Raw genomic sequence first — 25,824 nt, 5'->3', positions numbered from 1 at the left:
ATGATTAATTGTTTCCAAATGTACACTTTTCAATGTATGGTATCACAAATTAGTTTTTAGGCCACAAATCTTAAAACATTAAAATCTGACAAAAATTGAATAAATGGGTATTATATGTATTTTGTGTGTGTGTGTGTTGTTGCAGCAACAACTATTGGCTACTATTATTGACTTACAGATTGAAAAGACTACCAAGTTACAAAATAATATATATGTTGACATTTCTGACAGGAACAATTTTTTATACCTTAAATAAACATATTTTGGGTACTACTATATATTTTAACATTAATGCCTAAATAAACCTTTGTTTAATGTCTAAAAATATAGAAAAGGAGGTGAGAAACAGACAATTCAGAGTAATAATTCACTTTGAGTTGCTTATCTCTAATCAATTAGAAATGGAATACATTAAATTCTTTCTACATTATCATAAAAACACTTCTTACCTGCCAGTAACAAACTGCAAGAGAAGAACTCTCTCCTCTGGAGTAATATCTTCCACAACTTCCCAGAACCACTAAAAACAACAATAAAAAACTAAACTCACATTTCAGAGCAATTGTAGGCTTCTAAGTACCAGAGCAATGTGCAATATTCATAAAACATATCTTATTCTATGAAACTCATTTATCAAACAAGGTTTCATACAAAGCTTTCATATGGAATTCCCATGAGAAGAATTTAGGGAAAAACTTTACTTTGTTAATTAATATAGGTTTTCATTCAATAGTGCTGAAAAGCTTACAAGATTAAATGGCAAAACTTAACTTCATTCTAAGCTCGAGAGATTTTACCTGAATAACTGGATCTTCTCTTTCATAGCCACTTGTGTATTCTGTATTTTTTATCCAATCACTCACATCAATTTCTGGCATGCCAGAAAGCAGTAGCTCCTTTGGGAAAGAAGAAAAATATTTCATTAATCTTCTTTGGGGGAAAAAAGAGATTACATTTAAATAGCAAATTTGTCTTAATTAGAAACTAATCCCATGTAAAACTGATTTATTTCTGTGACAGTGTCTGCATGTTATCAATAACAAGTACTACATGGTAGAGAACCCTTGATACTGATAATCACAAATACTGTGACATGTGGAGATGTCACTACACTAATACAATTTAATTAAAACATAAGTGATAATCCTTCATGTTTATATAGAAACAGATATACCACAAGTTTATATGTGCAACAATTTTATGAACGTTATTCTCTTTGGTTTATATATATTTTATGAATTTGTTAAATTTTATAAAGATACTATACTCTCAATATAGAAATAACAACAGAGACCTAAATAAATCTGAGTTAAGCAAAGAAAAGATCAAGAAACTCTAATCACTAGAAAAAAGAAGTTATAATAAAAAGTTATTTTTAAAAATCAAAACAGATTTAGGCCTTAGAAGAACTCTATTCTGAAATAATTCCAATCCTTTAAAGTCAAATTCCCATAAGGTGAAAAAAAACGCAATTTTCCTACTAATGACTTTTGGTATCCATTTTTTCAGGAAGATCATCAAACAAACAAAATATCAATCAAATAACTAAGAATGAAATTAAGAATGGCAAAAGTATTTTGCCACAGTATTCCGCAAGTGAAAACAGAACATGAAAAAAGCTTGTCCACATCTCTGAATCAGACCATATCTCACAGTTGGATGTGTTTACTCAGTAAAGTAAGGCAATAACTATCCTATGCTCAAAACTGACAAGCCAGAACAGCAGATTTTGTTATTGCAGAGAAGATACAATGTGGTTCAAAGTCACTTCTCCTACAGCAACTCCTCAAAAATATATAAGGTATATATAGTATAGAGTGTGCTCTGAAAAAGATTAACAAAGGTCCATATAAGGTGGTGTCTGAGAAATCTTGGGTGTTTGAGATCTATTCAAGGAGCCTGCAAGGTTCTCCCTTTTCCAACTGAGGCTGAATTTTCTCTATATATTTCAGTCAAACAACATATCACAACAGATTATAAGCAGAAACAGATATGAGAACCCAGTTTCTTCTATGAAGCCAGACATTAAATTTGGAAAGATATAGAACAATAATACTTTCCCACTATTTTTGTTTTATTCTGGAAAATAAATAATTTTATTTATTAATTTAATTTCTTTAGATTTAATTTTCTAAATCTTATTTATGTTAATATGTAATTAATTGCTATTCTTATATGAGCTGATAAAATATTTCACATTTCTGTTCAAATTTAAAATACAGTATCAACTACTATAACCAATATAAACTCTTTTCTTGTAAGGGGTCTTAAGACCAAATAATTTAATAATTCCTGTCTAGGGTGTCTTTTAGTCCTCCTTACTAAGTATTTGGCTATGGTCGATACTTTAGCCACCTGATGCGAAGAACTGACCCATTAGAAAAAGACCCTGATGCTGGGAAAGGTTGAAGGCAGGAGGAGAAGGGGACAACAGAGGACAAGATGGTTGGATGGCATCACCGACTTGATGGACATGAGTTTGAGCAAGCTCCAGGAGTTGGTAATGGACAAGGAAGCCTAGCGTGTTGCAGTCCATGGGGTCACAAAGAGTTGGACACAACTGAGCAACTGAACCAACTGACCATAGTATTATAAAATACTTTTAACTGATGAAGGCATTCTGGTAGGTTCCATTTACCACGCCCAAATACATTTTCCATCTTCCTTTGCACATTCTGTGCCCCAAGTGGCTGATCCCTGCAGACTCGCTCTCTTGCCTGTTGGCCTCAGATTGGGTTCCATCACTGGGAAACAGGCAGGAGTCTGAAGGTAAGAGTATATTCTGTTCCTTCCCTCCTCCAGTACATCTTTTCAGTAGCTATGCCTCCTCAACTATAGCTACCACCTGGTGATTCAGACTCTCACAGGGCTCCTCACAATAATTCCTCCACGTGTCTTCAATTTTAGGGATGATAAAGGCTTTCTCCTGTTGCTATTCTCTGGCTGCCTCAACCATATCTTGTTTATTCTTAACCTACCCATGCCTCTGTAAGTTCCTTCATTAAAGTTTCTTTATTTGAACCATCTAGGGAAATTCTGTTCCCTGGCACTAGATACAGATCTGCCAAAAAAGGAATATGGATGATTGTTACATATTTCTCACAATCCATGAGTTTAATCCTCTTCCCTTCTAGGCTGAAGATAAGCTTTTAATAATACTGAGTATTCTTTCTTTGTTAATAATTGTGAATAAAAATGAGACTACATTCTCTCAAGGAATCTGAAGTATTTCATGAACATCAAAAGTTATGATTTTGTGATGGGAACAAAATATCCTTATTAGCTCATTTAACACTTGGAGGGAAAAGTTATTAAGTTGACTAAAAGAAGATGAAATTGGAAGTATACAATAAAAAATATCAATACATATACATATAGCAAAAGATTTTAGTCCAAGTCAACAATTTATTATTTTTTTAATTATGACAAAATAATTGATCTTTTGGAATTGGGTACAAAATATATATCCCCAAAACAGTCAGAAACTGAGTCATGCAAGTGTTCACAGCTGTTAGCTTACCTAGCATTCACATGGCTCAGTGTGTTAATACCCTGGTACCACCATGGATAAACTCATAAGCAGCACAGTATGGCAGGACAGTCCCTCAGACATTTGAGGAACCCTTCAACTGTAATAATACTATAGATATAGTACTCACAACAATGTTGTCACCATTTTTGAACCTGATGATCATCTCTTGACTTGAGACTGCAAGGACACTAATGCTACTAGATACTTTCTTTTCATGAAAACTCTAGAATCTAATCTGTATCTTTAACTCTGATGAACATGTTTATGTCATGAATTTAGATGAAATGAACTTAGATATTTGAGCCAACTTTTTAAAAAAAGTTTCCTATCCCAGTGTAGCAGAGCCCTTTCCTATGAAAGACACACAAGTCACAAAAAAGGTTCCAAATCCAAGTCCCATTTATAACTCACACCACTGAGAGGCAATACTGATGGAGAGGCTGGGCTATGGGTCAGAGAACATGGTTCACAGTCTGGCTGTAACACATACTCTGTGAATGTGAGCATGTCCCATACCTTCTTTGGCCTAGTTTTCCTCATCTATAAAATGAAAATAACACATGATGTGAAGGGGTCTGATGTGAAGGTTTTAAACGTTAATACACATGAAGTACCTGGCAAATACTAAGTGTTTAATAATAATAATCATTACTGCATAAGTCAGTGTCATGCCAACAACAGTGCTCTTCCCAAACAATCAATCCCACCATCTGAATCAGCTCACTTAGTATAGCCGGAGTCTAAGACAGACTAGGAATCCTGATCTACCTTCTAATATATGAACCACAATTAAAAACTTATCAGTAACAGACTCAAAAGTGAAAGACAAAGGAATTAAATATTCAGAAGGAAACAAAGGAAAATACTTTCATGACCTTGGAATAAGAAACAATTTCTTAAATAGGACACAAAAGTTCCATTCATTTAAAACAAAAAAAGATAGAACAAGTAATAAACTGAACTGTGTTAAATCTAAAAACTGTAAGACACCAGAAAAGAAGATATTCACAATACATATATCTAACAAAGACTCCTGTAAGGTATTACATAAAGACTACTACTGCTGCTGCTTCCAAGTCCCTTCAGTCGTGTCCGACTCTGTGCGACCCTGTAGACGGCAGCCCAGCAGGCTCCTCTGTCCCTGGGATTCTCCAGGCAAGAATACTAGAGTGGGTTGCCATTTCCTTCTCCAATGCATGCATGCATGCTAAGTCACTTCAGTTGTGACCGACTCTGTGCGACGCCATGGACAGCAGCCCACCAAGCTCCTCTACCCATGGGATTCTCTAGGGAAGAATACTGGAGTGGGTTGCCATTTCCTTCTCCTAAAGACTTCTACAAATCAGTGTTAAAAAAAAAACAAAGAATGCAGTAGAAAAACAAATTACTTCAATTAACACTTCTAAAACAGAGTATACAAATGGTCAATAAACATATAAAATACACTCAATCTCACTGATCATCAGGGAAATGAAAATTAAAATCATAAGGAAATACCAATACTCTACACCAGAATAGTAAAAATAAAAAAGACAGAAAAATAACAAAAGCTGGCTAGGATACAGAATACCCAGAACTCTGATACCTGTTGGTGGGAGTGTAAACTGACACATTACTTTGGAAAACTACTTGCTAGTATCTACTCTAATGGAATAAATGCATAGCCGAAATCCCAGCAATTCCACTCCAAGACATATAATCTACAGAATGCATATGTATGTTCTCCTAAAGACATGTACTAGTGTTTGTAGCAGCACCAGTTTAAACAGCCTGAAACTGAAAAGTACCCAACAAATGTTCACCAAGAGTAGAAAGGACAGAAAAAAAAAAAAAAAGTAGACTGACACAATGAAGTACTATAGAGCAATGCAAATGAACACATTACAACTGCATGCAACAATACAAATGATTCTCACAAACTGAAGAAGTGCTAAAGAAGTCAGACATATTCTAGGTGACTATTCCATTTATATTAAGTTCAAAAACAGGTAACCTAACCTATATCATTACAATCAGGAGAATGGATACCCATGAGGGGAAAGTGACCGGGAGGGAACATGACAAGGATCTAGGGTATTAGGATTTCTAATCTGATCAGATGTTCTAAACATTGTTTCATGGGTGTACACAGTATGAAAATTCATCAAGCTATACATTTATGATGCATGTTGTGATTAGGTTATACTTTTCTCATGTATACTGTAACTCAATAAGAAGTTTCATAAAACTTATCAGCATCAACAAATTATGAGGCAAAAGTTTTGTCAATTATCTGTATTGTTGCTATTTGTTTTTATACACTGGTCCAGAAAAAGAATATAATTTTCCGTTTAATAACTCATAAGTACACCTCCATTTTTGAATGCTAAAAATAGTAACTCTTATGGGTATGCAAAAACTATATGCTCCTATGCTAAAGAAAACCATTCATCTTAAATCCAAAAACAGGGACAAAAAACTCAAAGCTGACATTTAGTGAAACTAAGTCACCACAGCCTTCCACATTACTTATTAAATTTTCTCCACTACTATATTATGATATACTGTGAGTGATAAATTGAAAATACTGCTATATGTAAAATACACCAATGTATTTATTCATGTATTAAAATGTAAGGCCCAGGGTGAAACTAACTCATGAGACAGAAAAAAAACCAATGAATTCTTTTCCATCGACCAAAAATTTATTATTCCAAATTATACATCTTAAACTAAGAAAACAGCTATACTCTATTTAAAACACTGTATGGTTTCATTACGACATTAGACAACTCAAGAGTTTGAAAATAATTTAATACCAAAAATAAAAGAGAGGAAAAGAAATGGGGGAAAATGCAAACATAAATCATATAAAAACAGAAACTATTAGATCACAGTAAAAAGCAGGCAAATTAAAGAAGCAAAACAAACATTCATGAAACTAGAGGCAAGCAAAGACAGTGGACTCCATACAGGCTTAAGATGGAAAATTAGTAACAAATATATGATGAAATAAGCTAGAGAAGATGACATAAATATAACAAGAAAATTCTTCTATCAATTTTTCCTTTTGGAAGTACAAGAAGTTTCCTTTACCAAATAAAAAAATTCAGAAATAATGTAAATAATGCCTTTGGGAAGATTGGCCTTCATCATTCCATTTTTGTTAATCACCACCTATATTCTACTTCTCATTAAGAACTGCTAACCTAGTTATTAACCTTTAGAGAAGCACAATCACAAATCTTACAACTCCCTAAACATGAACATTTTAACGGTTTACCATATTTTCTACATTATTCCATTCATTATTGTATACTAAAATTATTTCTAAATTACATCAAATGGAGTTTTGTGTTGTGTTGTAACAGCAAAAGAACTGATGCTTTTCCTTACCAATTCGTATTCATCAAAAAGTTGTATGAGGGATGGTGGAATGAACATATGAAAGCCCTGTAAAAAAGCATTGATCTGAGGCTGAATGGCTCTTGTCATTCGCAGTTCAGTGACAAGCTGGACGTACTCCGCCTATTAAAAAAAAACGCTTCTGTGATTATTTTTTTTAATTCACATACTTAAGATACTGCTGACCATTTCTCATTTTAGAAATAAAGGTTTAGAATTAATTTGGCACCAATGTTCACACATCTCAGCAAAAGAGTAATCTATCATTCACTAAGCTGTTTAGGCCAAAATCCTAGGAGTCAATCATCCAGGTTTCTCTCACACCTTCTATCAGCCAGTGCTATCAGCTCTATCTTCAAAAATATTCTCAGTCAGATCTTGTGGCATCACCTCCACCAGTGGCACCTTGGTTCAAACCATCACCATCTCTCATCTGGATATTAGACTATCTGGTGTCACTGCTGCCATGTTTGCCTCTGTATTTCTTCTTCTCCACATTAGAGCAACTTTTTAAACTGTGTGTGTATATATATATATATTTTATATATAATTCAGATCACATAACCCTCCTTTCAAAAACCCTACAATGACTTCCCATAACACTTGGAGTAAAGTCCAAATTCCTTCCCTAGTCCATAAGGCCCCAAACAACCCAACCTCTGCCTTATCCTCTCATCTCATTTTCTCCCACTTTCCCCTTTGTTCCCTCACTCTATCCCCCAGACACAGCTTGTTCAGGTCTCACCGTCTGTATACTTACTGCTTTTTTTTTTTCTCTTAAATGTCTCATTAGACTGTAATCTCTCTGCAAGCAGAGGTTCTGTTTGTTTACCAGTATATATCCTCAGCTCTTCCTCAGTGATCAGTGTAAAGAAATAGAGGAAAACAATAGAATGGAAGACTAGAGATCTCTTCAAGAAAAGGGATACCAAGGGAACATTTCATGTAAAGATGGACACAGTAAAAGACAGAAATGGTATGGACCTAATAGAAGCAGAAGATATTAAGAAGAGGTGGCAAGAATACAAAGAAGAATTGTACAAAAAAGATCTTCACGACCCAGATAATCACGATGGTATGATCACTCACCGAGAGCCAGACATTCCGGAATGTGAAGTCAAGTGGGCCTTAGGAAGCATCACTACAAACAAAGCTAGTAGAGGTGATGGAATTCCATTTGAGCAATTTCAAATCCTAAAAGATGATGCTGTGAAAGTGCTGCACTCAATATGCCAGCAAATTTGGAAAACTCAGCAGTGGCCACAGGACTGGAAAAGCTCAGATTGCATTCCAATCTCAAAGAAAGGCAATGCCAAAGAATGCTCAAACTACCACACAATTACACTCATCTCACACATTAGCAAAGTAATGCTCAAAATTCTCCAAGCCAGGCTTCAGTAATACGTGAACCGTGAACTTCCAAATGCTCAAGCTGGTTTTAGAAAAGGCAGAGGAACCAGAGATCAAATTGCCAACATCTGCTGGATCATTGAAAAAAAAAGAGAGTTCCAGAAAACATCTATTTCTGCTTTATTGACTATACCAAAGCCTTTGACTGTGTGGATCACAACAAGCTGTGGAAAATTCTGAAAGAGATGGGAATACCAGACCACCTGACCTGCCTCTTGAGAAACCCATATGCAGGTCAGGAAGCAACAGTTAGAACTGGACATGGAACAACAGACTGGTTCCAAATAGGAAAAGGAGTATGTCAAGGCTGTATATTGTCACCCTGCTTATTTAACTTCTATGCGGAGTACATCATGAGAAACACTGGGCTGGATAAAGTACGGGCTGGAATCAAGACTGACGGGAGAAATATCAATAACGTTAGATATGCAGATGACACCACCCTTATGGCAGAAAGCAGAAAAGAACTAAAGAGCCTCTTGATGACAGTGAAAGAGGAGAGTGAAAAAGTTGGCTTAAAGCTCAACATTTAGAAAACTAAGATCATGGCATCCGGTCCCATCACTTCATGGCAAAGAGATGGGGGAGCAGTGGAAATAGTGGTTGACTTTATTTCTGGGGGCTCCAAAATCACTGCAGATGATGACTGCAGCCATGAAATTAAAAGATGCTTACTCCTTGGAAGGAAAGTTATGATGAATTTAGACAGTATATTAAAAAGCAGAGACATTACTTTGCCAACAGAGGTCCATCTAGTCAAGGCTATGGTTTTTTCAGTAGTCATGTATGGATGTGAGAGTTGGACCTTAAAGAAAGCTAAGTGCCAAAGAATTGATGCTTTTGAACTGTGGTGTTGAAGACTCTTGAGAGTTCCTTGGACTGCAAGGAGATCCAACCAGTCCATCCTGAAGGAAATCACTTCTGGATATTCATTGGAAGGACTGATGTGGAAGCTGAAACTCCAATATTGGCCACCTGATGTGAAGAGCTGACTCATTTGAAAACATCTGATGCTGGGAAAGACTGAAGGCGGGAGGAGAAGGGGATGACAGAGGATGAGATGGTTGGATGGAATCACTGACTCAATGGACATGAGTTTGAATAAACTCCAGGAGTTGGTGATGGACAAGGGAGGCCTGGCGTGCTGCAGTCCAGGGGGTCGCAAACAGTCAGACAGGACTTAGCAACTGAACTGAACTGATCCTTTTAAAAATGTGGCTGCTGCTTTCTGTTCAACAAATAACGTGATGAATATACATTCAATAAATTCATTTAAAACATATTTTGAACTTGATCAAATGACTCAATTAAGTGTAGCCTATTCTTTGTTAAACAACAACATTCTGAGTTATGGTAAGCTATCTTGACACATTTAAAATATACATCATCAAGAATAGTGCCACTTAAAATTTAACCAGCAGTAAAAAAATGTATTTTGGCTCAAATCAAAGTGAATGACCATATCTTTCTGTATATAAACCCCATCATTGTTATTATTCGTGTGTGTGTGTGTGTGTGTGTGTGTGTTAGTCGCTCAGTCATGTCCGACTCTTTGTGACTCCATGGACTGTAGCCCACCAGGCTCCTCTGTCCATGGGATTCTCCAGGCAAGAATACTGGAGTGGGTTGCCAATTCCCATTATTATTCTTACATTTTAAATTACCCATCTAAGTGAAACTTCAAGAATTAAAAGCAATATGTATATAGTTCTCACCTCCCAGGAATGAATGCTCTAAGTGCAGAGAGAGAAAGCCTATTTTAGGTTCCTTCTTTTAATCTTTTTTTGGGGGGTTATTAATCTGACACTGTTCCCCTCAACCCCTAAAAAATACCCACAGGCACTGAGCCAACACGTTGTACATGACTCCAGCTATGAATTCTCCATACATCTCAGAGCTACAGAAATGTCACAGTGGATTGCTCACAGCTTTCCCCAACCCTGCATGGCTCTTTCTGCAATCTGGCATGGGGAAAGCTACCATCTATTACCATCTATCACCATGCTATTCAGTCTACTCTCACTCCAAATCCCACTCCCAACCACCCAAAGGTTTTTCTCCACTGAATAGGAATTAATCAGATTCTACAAGTTACATCCAGTTATTTAGAGAGAGGGGGACATAGAAACGTGTGCCAATCAAACAGAAACACAAACTGAATCTTCAGGATCCAATCTAAGAAATAAAATATACACATAATAGCTACCAATGATTTTTGCACTAACACATGATTATCTTTTAATTGATGTCTGCTCTAAACTAAACTGCTTCATGAAAATACTAAAATTTTTTCTGCTCCATTCATTAATTATATATTTCTCTCAAGAGATTTTGCTTTTATTATCTTAAGGTACTATTCACTTGAGTCATTAATCAACACCTCAAATTATGAAGCATGAACTGCTCAAGTATAGTTTTATCTATTTTAATTTGCCACTGCATCCCATATTTATCTGAATAGTACACACTTTTCTATCAATTAATTCCTATTATTTCCACATACATTCTGTTTTAAAAAATTAATTTTCACAAATATACTATTTCCCACACTTATTTTTGTAGCTCTGGTCCATAGTTATTGGATATCAATTTGTGAAAAATCAGTTCCTTCAAATCCCAGTCTCCATATTAATTTAAATATGGAGAAATCTTGGTCTAAGTTATTTCTCAGTAAAATAATAAAATCCTAGCCAGCAAAAATTCTTCTGAGTTGTTTAGTAAAGTAAGTTTTCAGACAGCTGAAAGATAAATGTGTTTAATAGAAAAAAATCTAATCCAACTGTTTCTAAAATGTTTCCCTGCTTCCTTACAGAACACATCCTCAAAGACAGTAATACATATTAATATGTTCTTGATAATACAATTATTAGTATGAACATCAACTATCATTATACACTAATATTTTTACTATTCATACTGTGCAGAAATACTACACTGGCTACAGTCCCACCACCTACAAAGGCCAAGTGACTCACCCCGACATTTCATGCTCCTGAGTAACTACATCAAATATCTTAAATGCTCTACGGAAACACTCAACATGTAGATGATCATCAGTCCACAAAACACTGGCATAAAGAGTTGCTCAAATAAACATGAAATATAAGTAAAACTTAAAATCTCACTTAATTCTAAGGTATTTAAAGAGATGACATAACTCAGGGGTGAGGGATATTTTAGTCATATTGGCTCCTACCTGAGTTTTGTTAATCCTTTGAGGGCATAAAATAATACCAGATATCACAGAATTAAACTGGAGAATTAACTATACTAAAGAATCTGAGTGAGTACCTGCTCTGGTGAAATAGTTGTGATTATAGAAAGTTTTCAACTTAGAAAGTCTCAGCACAGGCAACTGAGTCAATTCCTAGGCAGGTTGATAAGAAGTCCGAGGTCCTCGAAGAGGAGAAAGGGGTCTGGGGCTCTTGAAGTGGAGATGGGGTCTGGGATTCTCAAGGAGGAAGAAAGGACAAACATCTTTTCTCTACATTCTTAGTCTTAGTCACATAAAATGTTTTTTTCTTTAAGCCTGGAACTGATGATGAGACAACAAACAACTCAGCTTAAACTCTGTGCTAAGGATTATATAACAACAATGTATCCTCCTTGAGGACAGTTTCTCCTTCCTGAAAACCTTCTGGCTAATCCTGTTATCTTAAAATGTAAATTATGGGAGTGGGTCTAGTAAGATCTTTACAACCTTGAGACATTCGTTTGATTTATTGTAATAAGCAATTTTAAAAGTATGTAACTCCCTTTTCTAAGACAAGCGAGTGGGGCACTCTCCGTCCCCCTTCTGATGTTTATGTCAGATGCTTTCTCTGTCCCTTTTCATACTTTAATAAAACTCTGCTATACAAAAGCTCTTGAATGATCAAGCCTGGTTCCTGGTCCCTAAGTTAAATCTTCAGAGATCACGAATCTGACATCATTCACCATAAGCTATCATAACAATAAAAAAGAGCCTTAGCAAATTCTTTCAAGCTCAACCCCGAGCCTCATATAAGATAGGTAAGCAAAAAATAACTGCAAAGGGAAAAAATAAAAACTGTAAGATTGAGATTCAGTTTTCAGATATAATATTCTAGTTAAATTACATAGGTAGTTACAGAAACATTTTGTTTTAAAATCTCCTAGTCTTTTAAATCTATGGAATGAACAATATCATCCCTTGAAATCTTCCTTAAAATTTTAACTTCTTTTCAGGCTTTGAGTCTAAATTATGTCTTTTATGAGGAGTAGTGGTAATGCTGAAAACTTACACCTTTTTTTAAAGCTATTTTTCCTCTTTAAAATTTTTTTCACTATTTCTTAAAAGATATACTTACTTAACCAATAGTTAACTTTTAATAGTGAAAGCAAGATGTTCTTATCCCCCTCGAAGTAAACTGATAATCTTGGACACACCCGTAAAATTGTTTGAAATAATTATTTTTAGTTTTAAATGAACAGTTTAAATGGCATTATAACTGGCACAATGCAATTCACTGTTTGAATATAAATCCTTTAACAATAAAAGCTTCTTTCCTGGGCTTATCCACTTGATTACTATTGCTATCATATGTAAGAGTTCTTACTGAAAATTTCTTCAGGGAAAACTCAAAGGACACCAGGTTTCTTCTGCATGAATATGTAGGTGTAAGAAAAGAGAGGCACATTTAAACAATGTAACATTTTCCAATAATTTATCCTTTACCAGTATATTATTTTTAAGGTCACAAATTAAGCTATAAAGATTGATAGTATGATAAATATCCTATTACTTCAGTTTCCTTGGAACAAATTCAGTCACTGAAAACAGTGATTCTTCAGATTACAATTACATGGATTTGGTGATCTTTGAAGTGAATTTTTAGAATATATGAACTAAAATGCAAAGAAAAATATATTCTCCATTGTTGACAAAAAGATACTAAAGATAATTTAAAACCCAAATCGAAAAATACACTCAACATTGAGAACCTTAGACCTAAACTGTTTTAAAAGTTTTCAGAGTACTAAAAGATCTTTCCTAGTATACTTTTCTGAAAACACACATAAGCAATCCACTTTAAGTCAATAATCTATATAGAGAGGTTTCAATTTTTTCCTAGTACAGGCATCAAATGTGTCTGTATGTGAAATAAATCAAATGAAACCAGCAATAAAATATAATAAGTACACACACACTGGGCTTCTCCGATGACTCAGAGAGTAAAGAATCTGCCTGCAATGTGGGAGACCTGGGTTCAATTCCTGGGTTGGGAAGATCCCCTGCAGGAGGACATGGCAACCCACTCTGCTATCTCTGCCTGGAGAATCCCCATGGACAGAGGAGCCTGGCGGACTACAGTCCATGGGGTCACAAAGAGTCAGATGCGACTGAGCACAGCATAGTTAACATACACACTGAGAACAACCAAATAAAAATGAAATGGAGGAAACTATACCAAGTTTTTCAAATTGAAGTACAAAATGGTGTTAGTTTCAGATGTGCAGCAAAATGATTCAGCTACATATGTGTGTGTGTGTGTATTCTTTTTCGTATTATTTTCCATCATAGGTTACTACAGTATATTGAGTATAGTTCCCTGTGCTCCATGGTAGGTCCTTGTTGTTTATCTGTTTTATATATAGTAGTATGTAACTGCTAATCCCAGACTCCTAATTTATCCCTCCCTCCCTCCCCACCCTTACCCTTTGCTAACCATAAATTTGGAAAGCATACTAAATTTGTATTTGTTACCTTGTTCATATTCACTGCCTTAGTAGATAAAAGACACAGCAGTTACACAACCATACAGAACTCGATTTAAACTGAGGGTCTACCAGTTACCAATTTTAAACCCTTAGACAGTTATTTAATTTCTAAAGAAATACAGTGTCATAGTTACAAGCTCAGGCTTGAAATTTATAGACTGTCTGGATTCACATCCACCATTTATTACCCTGCGATTTGGAGGAAAGCAATTTAACCTCACCATGCTTGTTTCCTCACCTGCAGAAATGGGTATCTAGACCTCATATGACTGTTTAAGTTAATACAAATAAAACACCTTTACCAGTGCCTAGCACATTATAAGCACATAATAAATATCACATGCTTTTATTATTAAAGCTGTTTCCACACTGAAGGAATAGAAATAATTACCTCAAAAGGTTGTTACAGTAAATGAGAAATGCACAAAGAACACAACTCAAATACATAAAATATACACAAAGTATTCAATAGGCAGTGTTATTACTATCACTAGAAAATACAAATGCTATGATGAGGTTAATGGCTAGGAGGATAATGATACCACTTGTCATTCTGGAGCCCATCCACCTAAGCAGCTCATCCTCCAGTTCTTCTTTTTCACCTTCCCAAACAGCTAGTATGGATACCATGTTCCATAAATTCTACATCCTAAAAAGCTATCTCATTTTCTCTATCCTTGCTCCCACTGTCTTATAAAATCCCTTATGCATGCTCCCCAACACCAATTCCACCATCACCTATCAGCTGCCCCGACTCCAACATTGCCCCATTTCAACTCATTCTTCACAATCCAAGCTGAGATTGGTGCTGTTTTTCTTTAAAAAAAAAAAGTTTTTAAAAACAGAAATTCAATCATATTGCCCTCTGCAGCATCTGCAATCATCCCCTAGCCCTCAGAGTAACTTTCAGATTTCTAATGGTGGATGCAATGTCTTTCAGGATTTGGCCCCTGTCCACTTCCTTCACCTCATCTTCTCCCATTCACTTACTGTGCAGTCTAAGCTAACATCTACAACTCTGACCTACCCGTGCTTACCGCAACATCATGCTCTATCATCTCTGTGCTTTCCTCTATGCCCAGAACATTTCTTTCTCCCCTTCATTACTCCTATCTGATCACTTAATGCTTTTCCTCTGCAACTCAACTTCCATGCTATTTCTTACATTCCCTGATATCCTGTCCCATCTCACCTCACTTTTTTCCCCTCTTAGCCTGAATGAACTTTATGATCAGTAGGGTAAAGGTATTAATGCTTAAAAGCCACAAAGCTTACTCTTCAGTTCTAAGAACTAGAACTGAAGGTCTAACAAAAATATTTCATTCCTAACACCATTTGGTCAAGAATTTAAAACTGAAAATGAAAAGTGAAAGAAAAAAGCTCTTCTTTAAAAAGCTGAAGATACCATTTAAATGTAAATGTTCATCCCCTGGTAATTCAGTCATTTTCTAAAGTGAAACGAAAAGGGGTTTTTTTCTTCTAGATTTTAAAACAAATCACAGATACAAAGTTAAATTTAGAAGAGCATTTTATTTCAAATGTGGAACTGATATATATTGTTCTCCCTATATTACCTGTATTTATTAATGTACTTTTTTTAAACAAATGTATTTTGCCTGTTTGGTTTCAGTCTATAATTACCAAAGCCTTTCAATAAAACAGGAATAAATGACTCCCCCATGTGGAGATCAGCTTACATAGACTTTTTTCTTACTAACAAGCTTGGCAAGTCATTTAAGATTCAATATGCTTACAAATTCTGAAGTTGACTCCAAATGTGACAATTATAACTTTACATCTATAAATAAGTAAAAGGCTGGCCCTAGAATAACAAAAATTCATGACAGAAATATATGTTAAAAATAACATGTCTAAAGAAGACAATTTGAAAATTTTATTTGTAAACTGAATTCTAAATCAAGTGATCAATTTAAGATATTTCCAAAGATTTTTAATTTAAAAAATCAGCTTGCTTATAGCTTACTGGTAATATTAGAAAATGAAAAGGCTCAATTTATTGTGGCTTTTGTTTATATTAGAAATACAAAAGCTGAGAACTAACATATTAGTGATTGAGATCCTCTGTTACCGAAGCTCATCATGAGAAAGTAACACTGACATATATACACCACCACGTGTAAATCAGACAGCTAGTGGGAAGCTGCTATGTAAGACAGGGAGCCCAGCCTGGCATTCTGTGATGACCTACAGGGGTGGGCAGGGTGAGAGGAAGGCTCAAGAGGAAGGGGATATACATATAGTTATGACTGATTCACCCTGTTGTATGGCAGAAACCAATACAACATTGTAAACCAATTATTCTCTAATTAAAAACAAAAAAGCAGTTAGCCTGTCATTAACAAAACAATGTCAATAGTATAGTGTTAAACTTAGAAACAAAACTTCCAAGCTTTTTAATGTTACAGGATTATTCTAGCGTCAGGCTAGACCATGATCAAGAGTATAAACTTAATGTAAGTGTATTTGTATTTATTATTATTAAAAATGTTCCTTTGTTCTAGATTTCAACAGAAAGATACAAAGGCAAAAGAATTAATAAAAAAACATATTTTTAAAATCTAAACAAAAATCACATCAAAGTGGGAGGGACACTGTTAGGAGATACAAGTATAAATATAGCTATTTACCATGCAATTGCTAATAAGCCTTTATACTTCCTCATATAAAATGTATCTGAGAGGAATGGCAGATCCACCTACCAAACAGTGTATTCACAGAAAGGAGTCATGTATGAGGGTCTCTCATGAAAAGCAATCTCTTGGTTATAATGAAGATTCTATTCTATGACTTTATACCCCTAACTGAGAGGAAGTATCCAGTGTAAAATAAAATAACAAATGCACTATTAGTGTGTGCGTGCTGAGTTGCTTCAGTCATGTCTGACTCTTTGCAACCCAATGGACTGCAGCCCACCAGGTTCCTCTGTCCATGGGATTTTTCCAGGCAAGAACACTGGAGTGGGTTGCCATGCCCTCCTCCAGGGTATCTCCCCAACTCAGGGATCAAACCTACATCTCTTATCTCGCCTGCACTGGCATGTGGGTTCTTTAGCACTAGTGCCACTTGGAAAGTACTATGAGACAGACAATCTAATAATTAGATTTTTTAAAATACTTCCATTCACTGACAAATTCATCAATCTAATTTTGCTATTTTAAAAGCATTTTAATCTTCTAGAGCTAAACATATTCATTATATTAAAAATATATTAAAAGATCTTCCTCAAGGTGATTAATTTTGCTAACAGGATGAAGAACATTAGACTTGAAACTAGGAAACCTGGGTTTTGGCTCCAGCTTTACCATTAACTCTTCAGACTTCAGAGTCTTCATGTGTAAAATGAGAGGGTAGACCAAATTAGTAAGTATAAATGTGCAAAACTTCAGCTCCTAATTTTATTTTCCAAACCTAAATTTCATGTATTTTTTTAATATGTATAGTATCTAAGTTTCAAAAAGTAAAATTACATAGCTTAACTTAGGTCTTCATTCCTATAGATATGTGAAACCCAATAATCTATTTTTATAGAAAACTATTCAATAACAACTAATGTTTGAGTTGTGTTTTTCAGTTTACAAAATGCTGGTACCAATTCTGCATGGAAGGTGTTATTATTCCAGTTATACAGAATAGAAAACTGAAGCTCAAACAGGTTAAAATATGGCCAAGTCTTTTGGCCTTTAAAAAAACAAACAAACAAAAATTACATTAAGTCTTTAGTCTACAAAATGATTCAATGATTATTATTTTTATAGTTAGCTGATCCTGAAGCGGTCTTGGAACTAAAATCCAATGAAAGGAAAGGAAAAAGGTTTTAGTTCTGTTTTACCATAAGTTGCTGCTGGTAAGTGCTGCTGCTGCTGCTAAGTGACCGAACTGGAATTCCAAAATCAGATTTTCTGACTCTCAATTTCCTAATTTATCAAAACATAAAACATATATTGAAAAAAAAAAAGTGAAAGTCACTCAGTCGTGTCTGACTCTTTGTGATCCCATGGACTATACAGTCCATGGAATTCTCCAGGCCAGAATATTGGAGTAGGTAGCCTTTCCCTTCTCCAGGGGGTCTTCCCAACTCAGAGACTGAACCCAGGTTTTCCACATTGCAGGCGGATTCTTTACCAGTTGAGCCACAAGGGAAGCCCATATTATATATTAAAGTAATACAACTTTTAACAGTGTAATTTAAAACATGCACCAAGTTTTTAAAAATATATATACAAACAGGAGATAAAAATAATCAAGTTATAAAGTTAAAAACAAAATCAAATTCACAGGTCTAACAGAATATAGTGGATCCCAAAAGTGTGTACAAAGTTTAAACACTGGAATTTTTTCTCTGTGTTAGAACTCAATATTTCACTTTTAAAAGATAAAACAGTGATTTAGTGCAAATATGATATTGATGTGAGTTTGTATTTCTAATCGCATGTTTGATATGCACATGCCCAACTTACACAATCAACTGAACTGTGCTCTAGGCTGCTTAAGAAACTGCCTCAGGATATCTAACACAGCACGGAAATGATCCTTTACAATTTGAAGTTTATTTGATGGTTTACTCAGTTTACATATTTTATCTGCTATAAATGTTACAAAACTCTAACAGTAAAAGTTTTTCTAGCTAGTGCCAAGACTTTGGAGCAATTAGCAAAATATCAGGGCTAAGTTGCAAACAATGGCTAAGGTAAAAATTTGAATACTTACTTTGTTATTTTGTGTTACAAGAATACTTCCACCCCCAGGTTTCAAGGGCACCTCTTCCATTGCTCCAAACACATCAGTCTCAACAGAAAAAGTTAATTCTAGACCCAAATCACTAATATCATTATCTAAAATCCATTGCAAGTTTTTGGCATATTCTGGATCAATGGATGCCACATCTTGGTAATTCACAGGAATACCTAAAAATGCAAACATACAGCAGTTATATTCTAAATGTTACTGCCTTTCCTTATCTGTTTAATGGTGAAACACTGCCCTCTACAGATACTCTGTAAAACTGCAAAATATTACAATCCAATTCAGAGCATGATTTAAATGAACGCTAATTCCTAAATTTGGAAGTCTGTAAATTTAAGCTTATGTTACTGCCACATTTCTACAATTAGCCTTTCTTTGAAAGAGCTCTTCAGGAAATTATTATAAACTTTTAAAAGTGCCAATTCTCTTAAGTATATTCATATTAAAATGCATTTTTAGCACAAACATATATACACTAAAATGGGAATAAATTTTTATCAAAAATGTAGATTATTTTTTCCTCTCTCTCAGGCCCTCAAATGCCTTACATATGCAGAGAGCAAAATAGCAGAGCAAAATAACATCAATCAAATAAATCTCCAATCAAAATAAAAATTATTCACCCAACTGCTACGGCTTACTTAGCTTTCCCTGACTATTAAAAAACACTTTAAATTTATGTCTATGGAAATAACAATAGAGCCATACCAAGAATGTGCTTATAGAATGATCTCGTGAAGTAAATGTTCACCAGTTGCCTATGGTTCAGAGCTAATCCCAAGATCTGTCCAGCAAACCGGAAATAGTTCAAGTGATCAGGATTTACAGAGGAGTTGCTATTGGGTTGAAAAGTTGTTCCTATTAAAATCAAGATAAAATAATTTATTTTTAAGATTATGTATAAGAGAGATCATTTAATGCAGGTAAATTATTAGTTCACAGACAACTTCAGCAAAGCTAAGGTTACAATGTGCATAAACTTCTGTAAGAAGGTTCTGTGTGGAATATTTAACAGTGGAATTGAAAATACTAAAGATAATCATTAATTTTCATATACATATTAAAGGAAGCCTGTGCAGAGAGAAAATTTTAGAATACTTTTCACTGAAGGTAGCTGGAAGATGTGTCAGAGAGATCCCAGAAACACATAAACAAACACACGTGCACACATGTTCACATTTTCCCAAGCAATGTGGAAATAACTATTTAGGCTGTGAATTAGGGCAGACATTGTCTCATTCATCTATACGTGCCCAGTGTAGCAGGTGTTCACCTCATTTTGTTCCTCAGAGAATAGAGCACTGTAAGAGAATAACTAAAATTTCTAAATGTACAACTGTTTTCATCATAACAAATAAACAAGTTTGAATAGGTACCACTGAGGTATAAAAGTTAAAACAGTATCAGTAATAATTACTACTGCCAAACTCTAGTGCAATGGAGTGCAATTCCATTTATGTGGGGGGAAAAAAGCCTGGAAACAGATAGTGATGAATATACTTAAGGCCAGTGAAGTATACACTTCTAAATGGTTAAAATGGTAAATTTTATGTTATGTATATTTTACCACAATGAAACAGTCTCAAAAAAAAAAAAAACAGTGCAATGGAAAAACCATTGAAAAAGATTTCAATTCTCTTTTCTTATCTTTTCATGTGATCACTACCTCAAATTACAAATTCTCTCATTCACTCAACAATATTTATTAAGATCATCCTATATATTTCTCTTCTAGGCAACTTGGGCAAAAAGAAAGAATAACTGATAAATCTAATGAAATAACATCAAAAAATAAGTAAAGGAAAAGCAAAGTATTGGAAAGTAAAATGTTTGGTTATTGAGCATACATTTTTGTTTGTTGGCCAAATTTATTCAATACCCATTGATGAGCATCACCTCTAACCCCTGCACAGTGCTGGGAACTAAAGACATGAAAGTCTGTCCAAGGGCAGTCTCTGTCTCACTTGCTGGATGACATAACAGATACACAACTGAAACTACTCAACAGGAGCATCCATAAACTCTTTGTGCTTCGCTGGTCTTTATCAGTGCTGGCACTGGACTAAATTACCATGACCAGTAGTAAGTTTACTTAAATGTAAGGTACATGTATGGATACTTACAGCTGAATGACTTAAAAGGGCCACTGTAAAGTATCTTTTGAGAATCATTCCCAGTCACAATGTAAGACTGGGTATTAAAAGTCAAAGCAAAGTTTTGTGAGATGAAGAAACACTTCAAAGACAAAAAAATATAATTTCAAAAATAACAATATTCTGAGAATAATCACAATTTTACCTATTTCCCCTCATAAGTCTGTACATAACTTCTTTAAGTACTTACCGGGAAATCTGAATTATCAAAAAGAATAGATATAGAGAAATCAAAAGAACAAAAAGGAAATAAGGGGAAAAGTCTTCAGGAAATGCATAAGTTTTTAACTTGAAAATGAATTAAGATAGAATATAAAGTTTATGTCATGCTTTAAGTTCAAATCCGTAAAGCTGTGACATTTCATCATCTCAGAAAAAACCTATTCAATAAGAAAATATCATTTTCATAGAATAGTAATAATAGCCCCTAATATTTATTTCTGATTTCTATGTGCCAGGCATTGGACTAAGCATTTTTAGACATCAGCTATTTTCCCTCTACATTACAAACCACAGGTACTCACCATTTTCAAATATGGGAATTGAGCTGCAGAAATATTATATTTATAAGCCCAAGATCACAGCCAAAAGGACAGTACAAGGACTGACATTCAGTAGAACACACCAAAGGCACTGGTCCCTCCCCTCCATGACTACTGCTCTATAATAAGCATCTTAATTTAATTAGAAAGCAAGTTTTAAAGAAATTACTGTATACATTAGGTCTATCCAAGCATCTCCCATATTTGGGAATCCTAAATGTAACTTTCTAGAACAAGAAAATGTTTTCATCTACTTTTTAATTTACTAATAATATAACCCCAAAGAGAAAACTTATATGGCTCATGAAAAGGACAAGTCACAAACTTTATGGTCTATGTGCTTCAACATATTATCTGCTATAAATCTGTAGAGTAAGTGGTGGTGATGGTTTAATACCTAAGCTGTGTCTAACTCTTGCAACCCCATGGACTGTAGCCTGCCAGGCTCCTCTGTTCCTGAAATTTCCCAGGTAAGAATACTGGAGTAGGGTGCCATTCCTTCTCCAGGCGGTCTTCCTGACCCAGGGATCAAACCCAGATATTCTGCACTGCAGGCTGTCTTCTGCATTATAGGCGGATTCTTTAGCAACTGAGCCAGCAAGAATGAGTAAGTACATCTGGTGTGCAATCTAATGATTTCACACCAAATATATTTCTCAGATATGAAACTAAAGAGACAGCTCAGAATAAGGGACTATAAAGAAAAAACATAAATCTAAAATACAATGTCTTAATATTAAAAAGCAGAGATATTATTTTGCCAAAAAAGGTCCATCTAGTCAAGGCTATGGTTTTTCCAGTGGTCATGTATGGATGTGAGAGTTGGACTGTGAAGAAAGCTAAGTGCCAAAGAATTGATGCTTTTGAACTGTGGTGTTGGAGAAGTCTCTTGAGAGTCCCTTGGACTGCAAGGAGGTCCAACCAGTCTATCCTAAGAGAGATCAGTCCTGGGTGTTCATTGGAAGGACTGATACTGAAGCTGAAATTCCAATACTTTGGCCAACTCATGTAAAGAGTTGACTCATTGGAAAAGATCATGATGCTGGGAGGGACTGGGGGCAGGAGGAAAAGGGGACAACAGAGGATGAGATGACTGGATGGCATCACCGACTCGATGGACGTGAGTTTGAGTGAACTCCGGGAGTTGGTGATGGACACAGAGGCCTGGCGTGCTGGGATTCATGGGGTCGCAAAGAGTCGGACACAACTGAGTGACTGAACTGAACTGAATGCTAAATCCTGCTTCAGAGATTAGGTCTAAATAGCTAAACCAGGGCTTCATCAAATTTGTCATAAAAATCACAAAGATGCCAATTTATCTCAGAGAAAATAATCAAAAGGTTACAGAATTAAAGCAGCAAGTCCCACATTCCTAAATAATCTCAAATAGACCAAGTGTATTTGAGGAGCCCATCAAACAGGTGAATTCCTGCATTTGCCTAGCATCATGAAGCCCAGCCCCACTTGCTTCTCTTACAGTCATCCTTCTTATTCAGTGGAGATTTCTGGTGGCTTGGTTGAATGCAATCAGAAACTATAATTAATGAGACACTCTCTTCTTACAGAAAAATTTAAACACTGAGAAAGAAAAAATTTTCAGAAAACAAAAGCAATTGTACAAAGCATTTAAAACCTGAAATCCCACCTTCACTTGGATGTAAGTCTTCTTAAGTTAGAAAACTCTCAGGTATATCTTATACACATGAGGTGGTAACCACTTCCATTTAGTCTACAATGTATGTGTGTTAGTCACTTAGTTGTGTCCGACTCTTAGGAATCATGGATGCAGTTCAGCAGTCTCCTCTGTCCATGAAATCCTTCAGGCAAGAATACTGGAGTGGGTTGCCATTCCCTTCTCCAGGGGATCTTCCCCACCCAGGAATCGAACCCAGGTCTCCCACAATGCAGGCAGATTTCTATACCGTCTGAGCCACCAGGGAAGCCCTTTAGCCTACAATATCAAACTGTAAGTCTGTAGGCAGCAAACAACATTTCAATAAGGAAGAGTCTTTTATCTGTATTACATGATTAAATAAAAGCTTTTTAGTTACCACGTCAATCTTTTAAAAGGACTGAAAACAAAGTTACTATAGTAATGTAAACATACTATAAGTTAAGATTTAATACCATGACTTCTAGACTTGCTTTTAATGATCAAAAAACTTCCAAGAGTTGGAAACTCATATAGGGTTAGCAAATTTTAATTTTTCCAAACAAGGACTTATATTTTTTTAAAAGTTCATCTACTAGTACCATTTTATAAAAGGAAATTTAAATTCAAGAAAAGTAGACTAAAGGTCAAGCCTTAAATTGAATAAATTTAGCTTTATTTTACAAATAACTGAAGAAAACTTCTTGAGGCCAGCAACAGTACTTGAGATAAGCATTTGAGAACCAACTGCTTATAGAGGAAAGAATGCTACGCTGAGTCAGGTTCTATTCATGATCCTACCACTTGTGAATGGCTATCATAGACAAAAACTCTGAATTTCAATTTCCTCATCTATGAAAAGGGAACAGTCACCCTAGCTCACAGGCTACTGTAGAAATCAAAGGATAAAAGGCACTGAAGTAGTGCAGTCTGAAAATGTGACAAATCACAGAAAAAGTCATCTTAACTGTACAACTTACCATCAGCTGACTGGGTAAACAATGCATAATCAGGATTGACTATCTCATTAGACAGAATATCAAACCACTCACGGACAACACCTTGACCCTGAGTTCAAGAAAATAAGATTAAGTATCAATAGAAATATAATGGTGAAATTTTTTCTAAATTATAATAACATTAAATTTCTTCCATTATCAATTAAATATTAAACTTTATGCAAAGGCTTTTCAATCTTTTATAGACAGTGATCTTAACAACACTTATTTGTATACCCACCATGCCTTCTTCTCCATGGAACCGTACAGCAATTCCTTGCTTTAGCTTTGCACAATTTGCTTTTGACACAACTTCACAGCTACTCCTAAAAATAGAATCTAAATATGTAGCAGTGGTTAATTTTACATACTAAAATTTACAAAAACTAGTATTTTGTGTCTTATACACATATCATTTCTAAACATACCTCTATGAACCAGCAGGATATCATTTTCATTCACTGGCCTGTGCACCATGTCTGAATCTGGCTGTCCTGAATGCAAATGTTCATAGAACCATTCACAGCGATCTTTAAATGGCTACCCCAACAAATAACAGTGAAATATGTTAGCAGGACTGCAGTCACTTAACTATAAGATTTACTTAACTAGCATTCTAAATGTCCTTTCTACAAATAATCATTCTTATACATTTATAATTAGTTCTAAATAATGTTCTGACATTTTATTTACTATTCACAAAAAGGCCAATCTAAGTTGAAATACTTTGCTACCTAGATAGTGTATTTCTTTTAATTCCCTGCATTATCTACAGAGAAGACTTGATAAATTAGAAGAATTTAATATCAGACACACAATTGAACACACACTCTATTTCTTTTAAACCCCAAAAGGTTTGTAAAAATGAATTTCCATATCCAGAAAAGTTATGTTGCATATTCCATTTAATTTTCTATGAAAACAATCTTTACACCTAATTCTAACTTCTATCCTTCGAACATATGTAGCAACTAAAATGGAATTTGTTAAACTGTTTTTCTTTCCTTCCTCTACCCTAAAAACTGAAAAATAAGATCTTGTGAACAGTTAAGATAGTCTCTACCTTTCGTTCATTTGCCAGATATACAAACTGTAAATGATTTGTAATTTTATTAATCTGAAAGTATTACCAAGTACCTAGAATGTGCGGATACTCCAGGTAACAAGAGCTGTAAAAATTTCACTGCTAGAAACTGTTCAGTATAAAGAGATGAGACTAACACTGAAACAATACAACACATATAATGATACCAAGTTCTAAACAGTAATGTACAGATCACAGTGCACCAAGAATTTTGAGACTGTGTAGATGAGTGGAGTACAAAGGCTTCATGGGATCCTGGTCTGAACCAGGACTTATAAGTGGGTAGGATCTGCTCAAGCAGGAGGAAAAGAAAGCACACCAGGCTAAGGGAGACAAGAAAAAAGGCACAAAAGAAACCACATCCCCTGGAAGAGGCAGTGAAGGTGCCAGCATAACCCTATATACATTGAAGGAAATAAGTTTTTGTAAGTAAATCAAGGACATAATTATGGATCCTTTGAGTCAAGACACAATGGCCACTGAAGGTACCTGGTCAGAGAAATAGCATGGTAAATGCAGTAATTAAAATGAGAGTAGTACCAGGATAAAGGCAGGCCATCTACACAG

The 25,824-nt window shown here is 35.1% G+C and overlaps 1 protein-coding gene across 7 annotated transcripts in view; it reads right to left on the bottom strand.

The window, feature by feature from the left end:
* HACE1 (HECT domain and ankyrin repeat containing E3 ubiquitin protein ligase 1) overlaps positions 1 to 25,824 on the bottom strand; it is a 118,346-nt gene that overhangs the window by 12,208 nt on the left and 80,314 nt on the right. For all 7 annotated transcript variants that reach the window (XM_027551322.1, XM_027551326.1, XM_027551327.1 and 4 more), the window contains 8 exons: positions 24,602 to 24,713; positions 24,415 to 24,512; positions 24,156 to 24,243; positions 19,538 to 19,687; positions 18,794 to 18,990; positions 6,908 to 7,039; positions 798 to 896; positions 450 to 520 (listed from right to left, as the gene is read on the bottom strand). In XM_027551322.1, coding sequence (XP_027407123.1) covers positions 450 to 520; positions 798 to 896; positions 6,908 to 7,039; positions 18,794 to 18,990; positions 19,538 to 19,687; positions 24,156 to 24,243; positions 24,415 to 24,512; positions 24,602 to 24,713 — 947 coding nt within the window. The remainder of the gene's footprint in view (positions 1 to 449; positions 521 to 797; positions 897 to 6,907; positions 7,040 to 18,793; positions 18,991 to 19,537; positions 19,688 to 24,155; positions 24,244 to 24,414; positions 24,513 to 24,601; positions 24,714 to 25,824) is intronic.

Source organism: Bos indicus x Bos taurus, chromosome 9, assembly GCF_003369695.1.
Source record: "Bos indicus x Bos taurus breed Angus x Brahman F1 hybrid chromosome 9, Bos_hybrid_MaternalHap_v2.0, whole genome shotgun sequence".
Lineage (NCBI taxonomy): Eukaryota > Metazoa > Chordata > Mammalia > Artiodactyla > Bovidae > Bos > Bos indicus x Bos taurus.
This window is presented reverse-complemented; position numbering and strand designations above follow the sequence as displayed.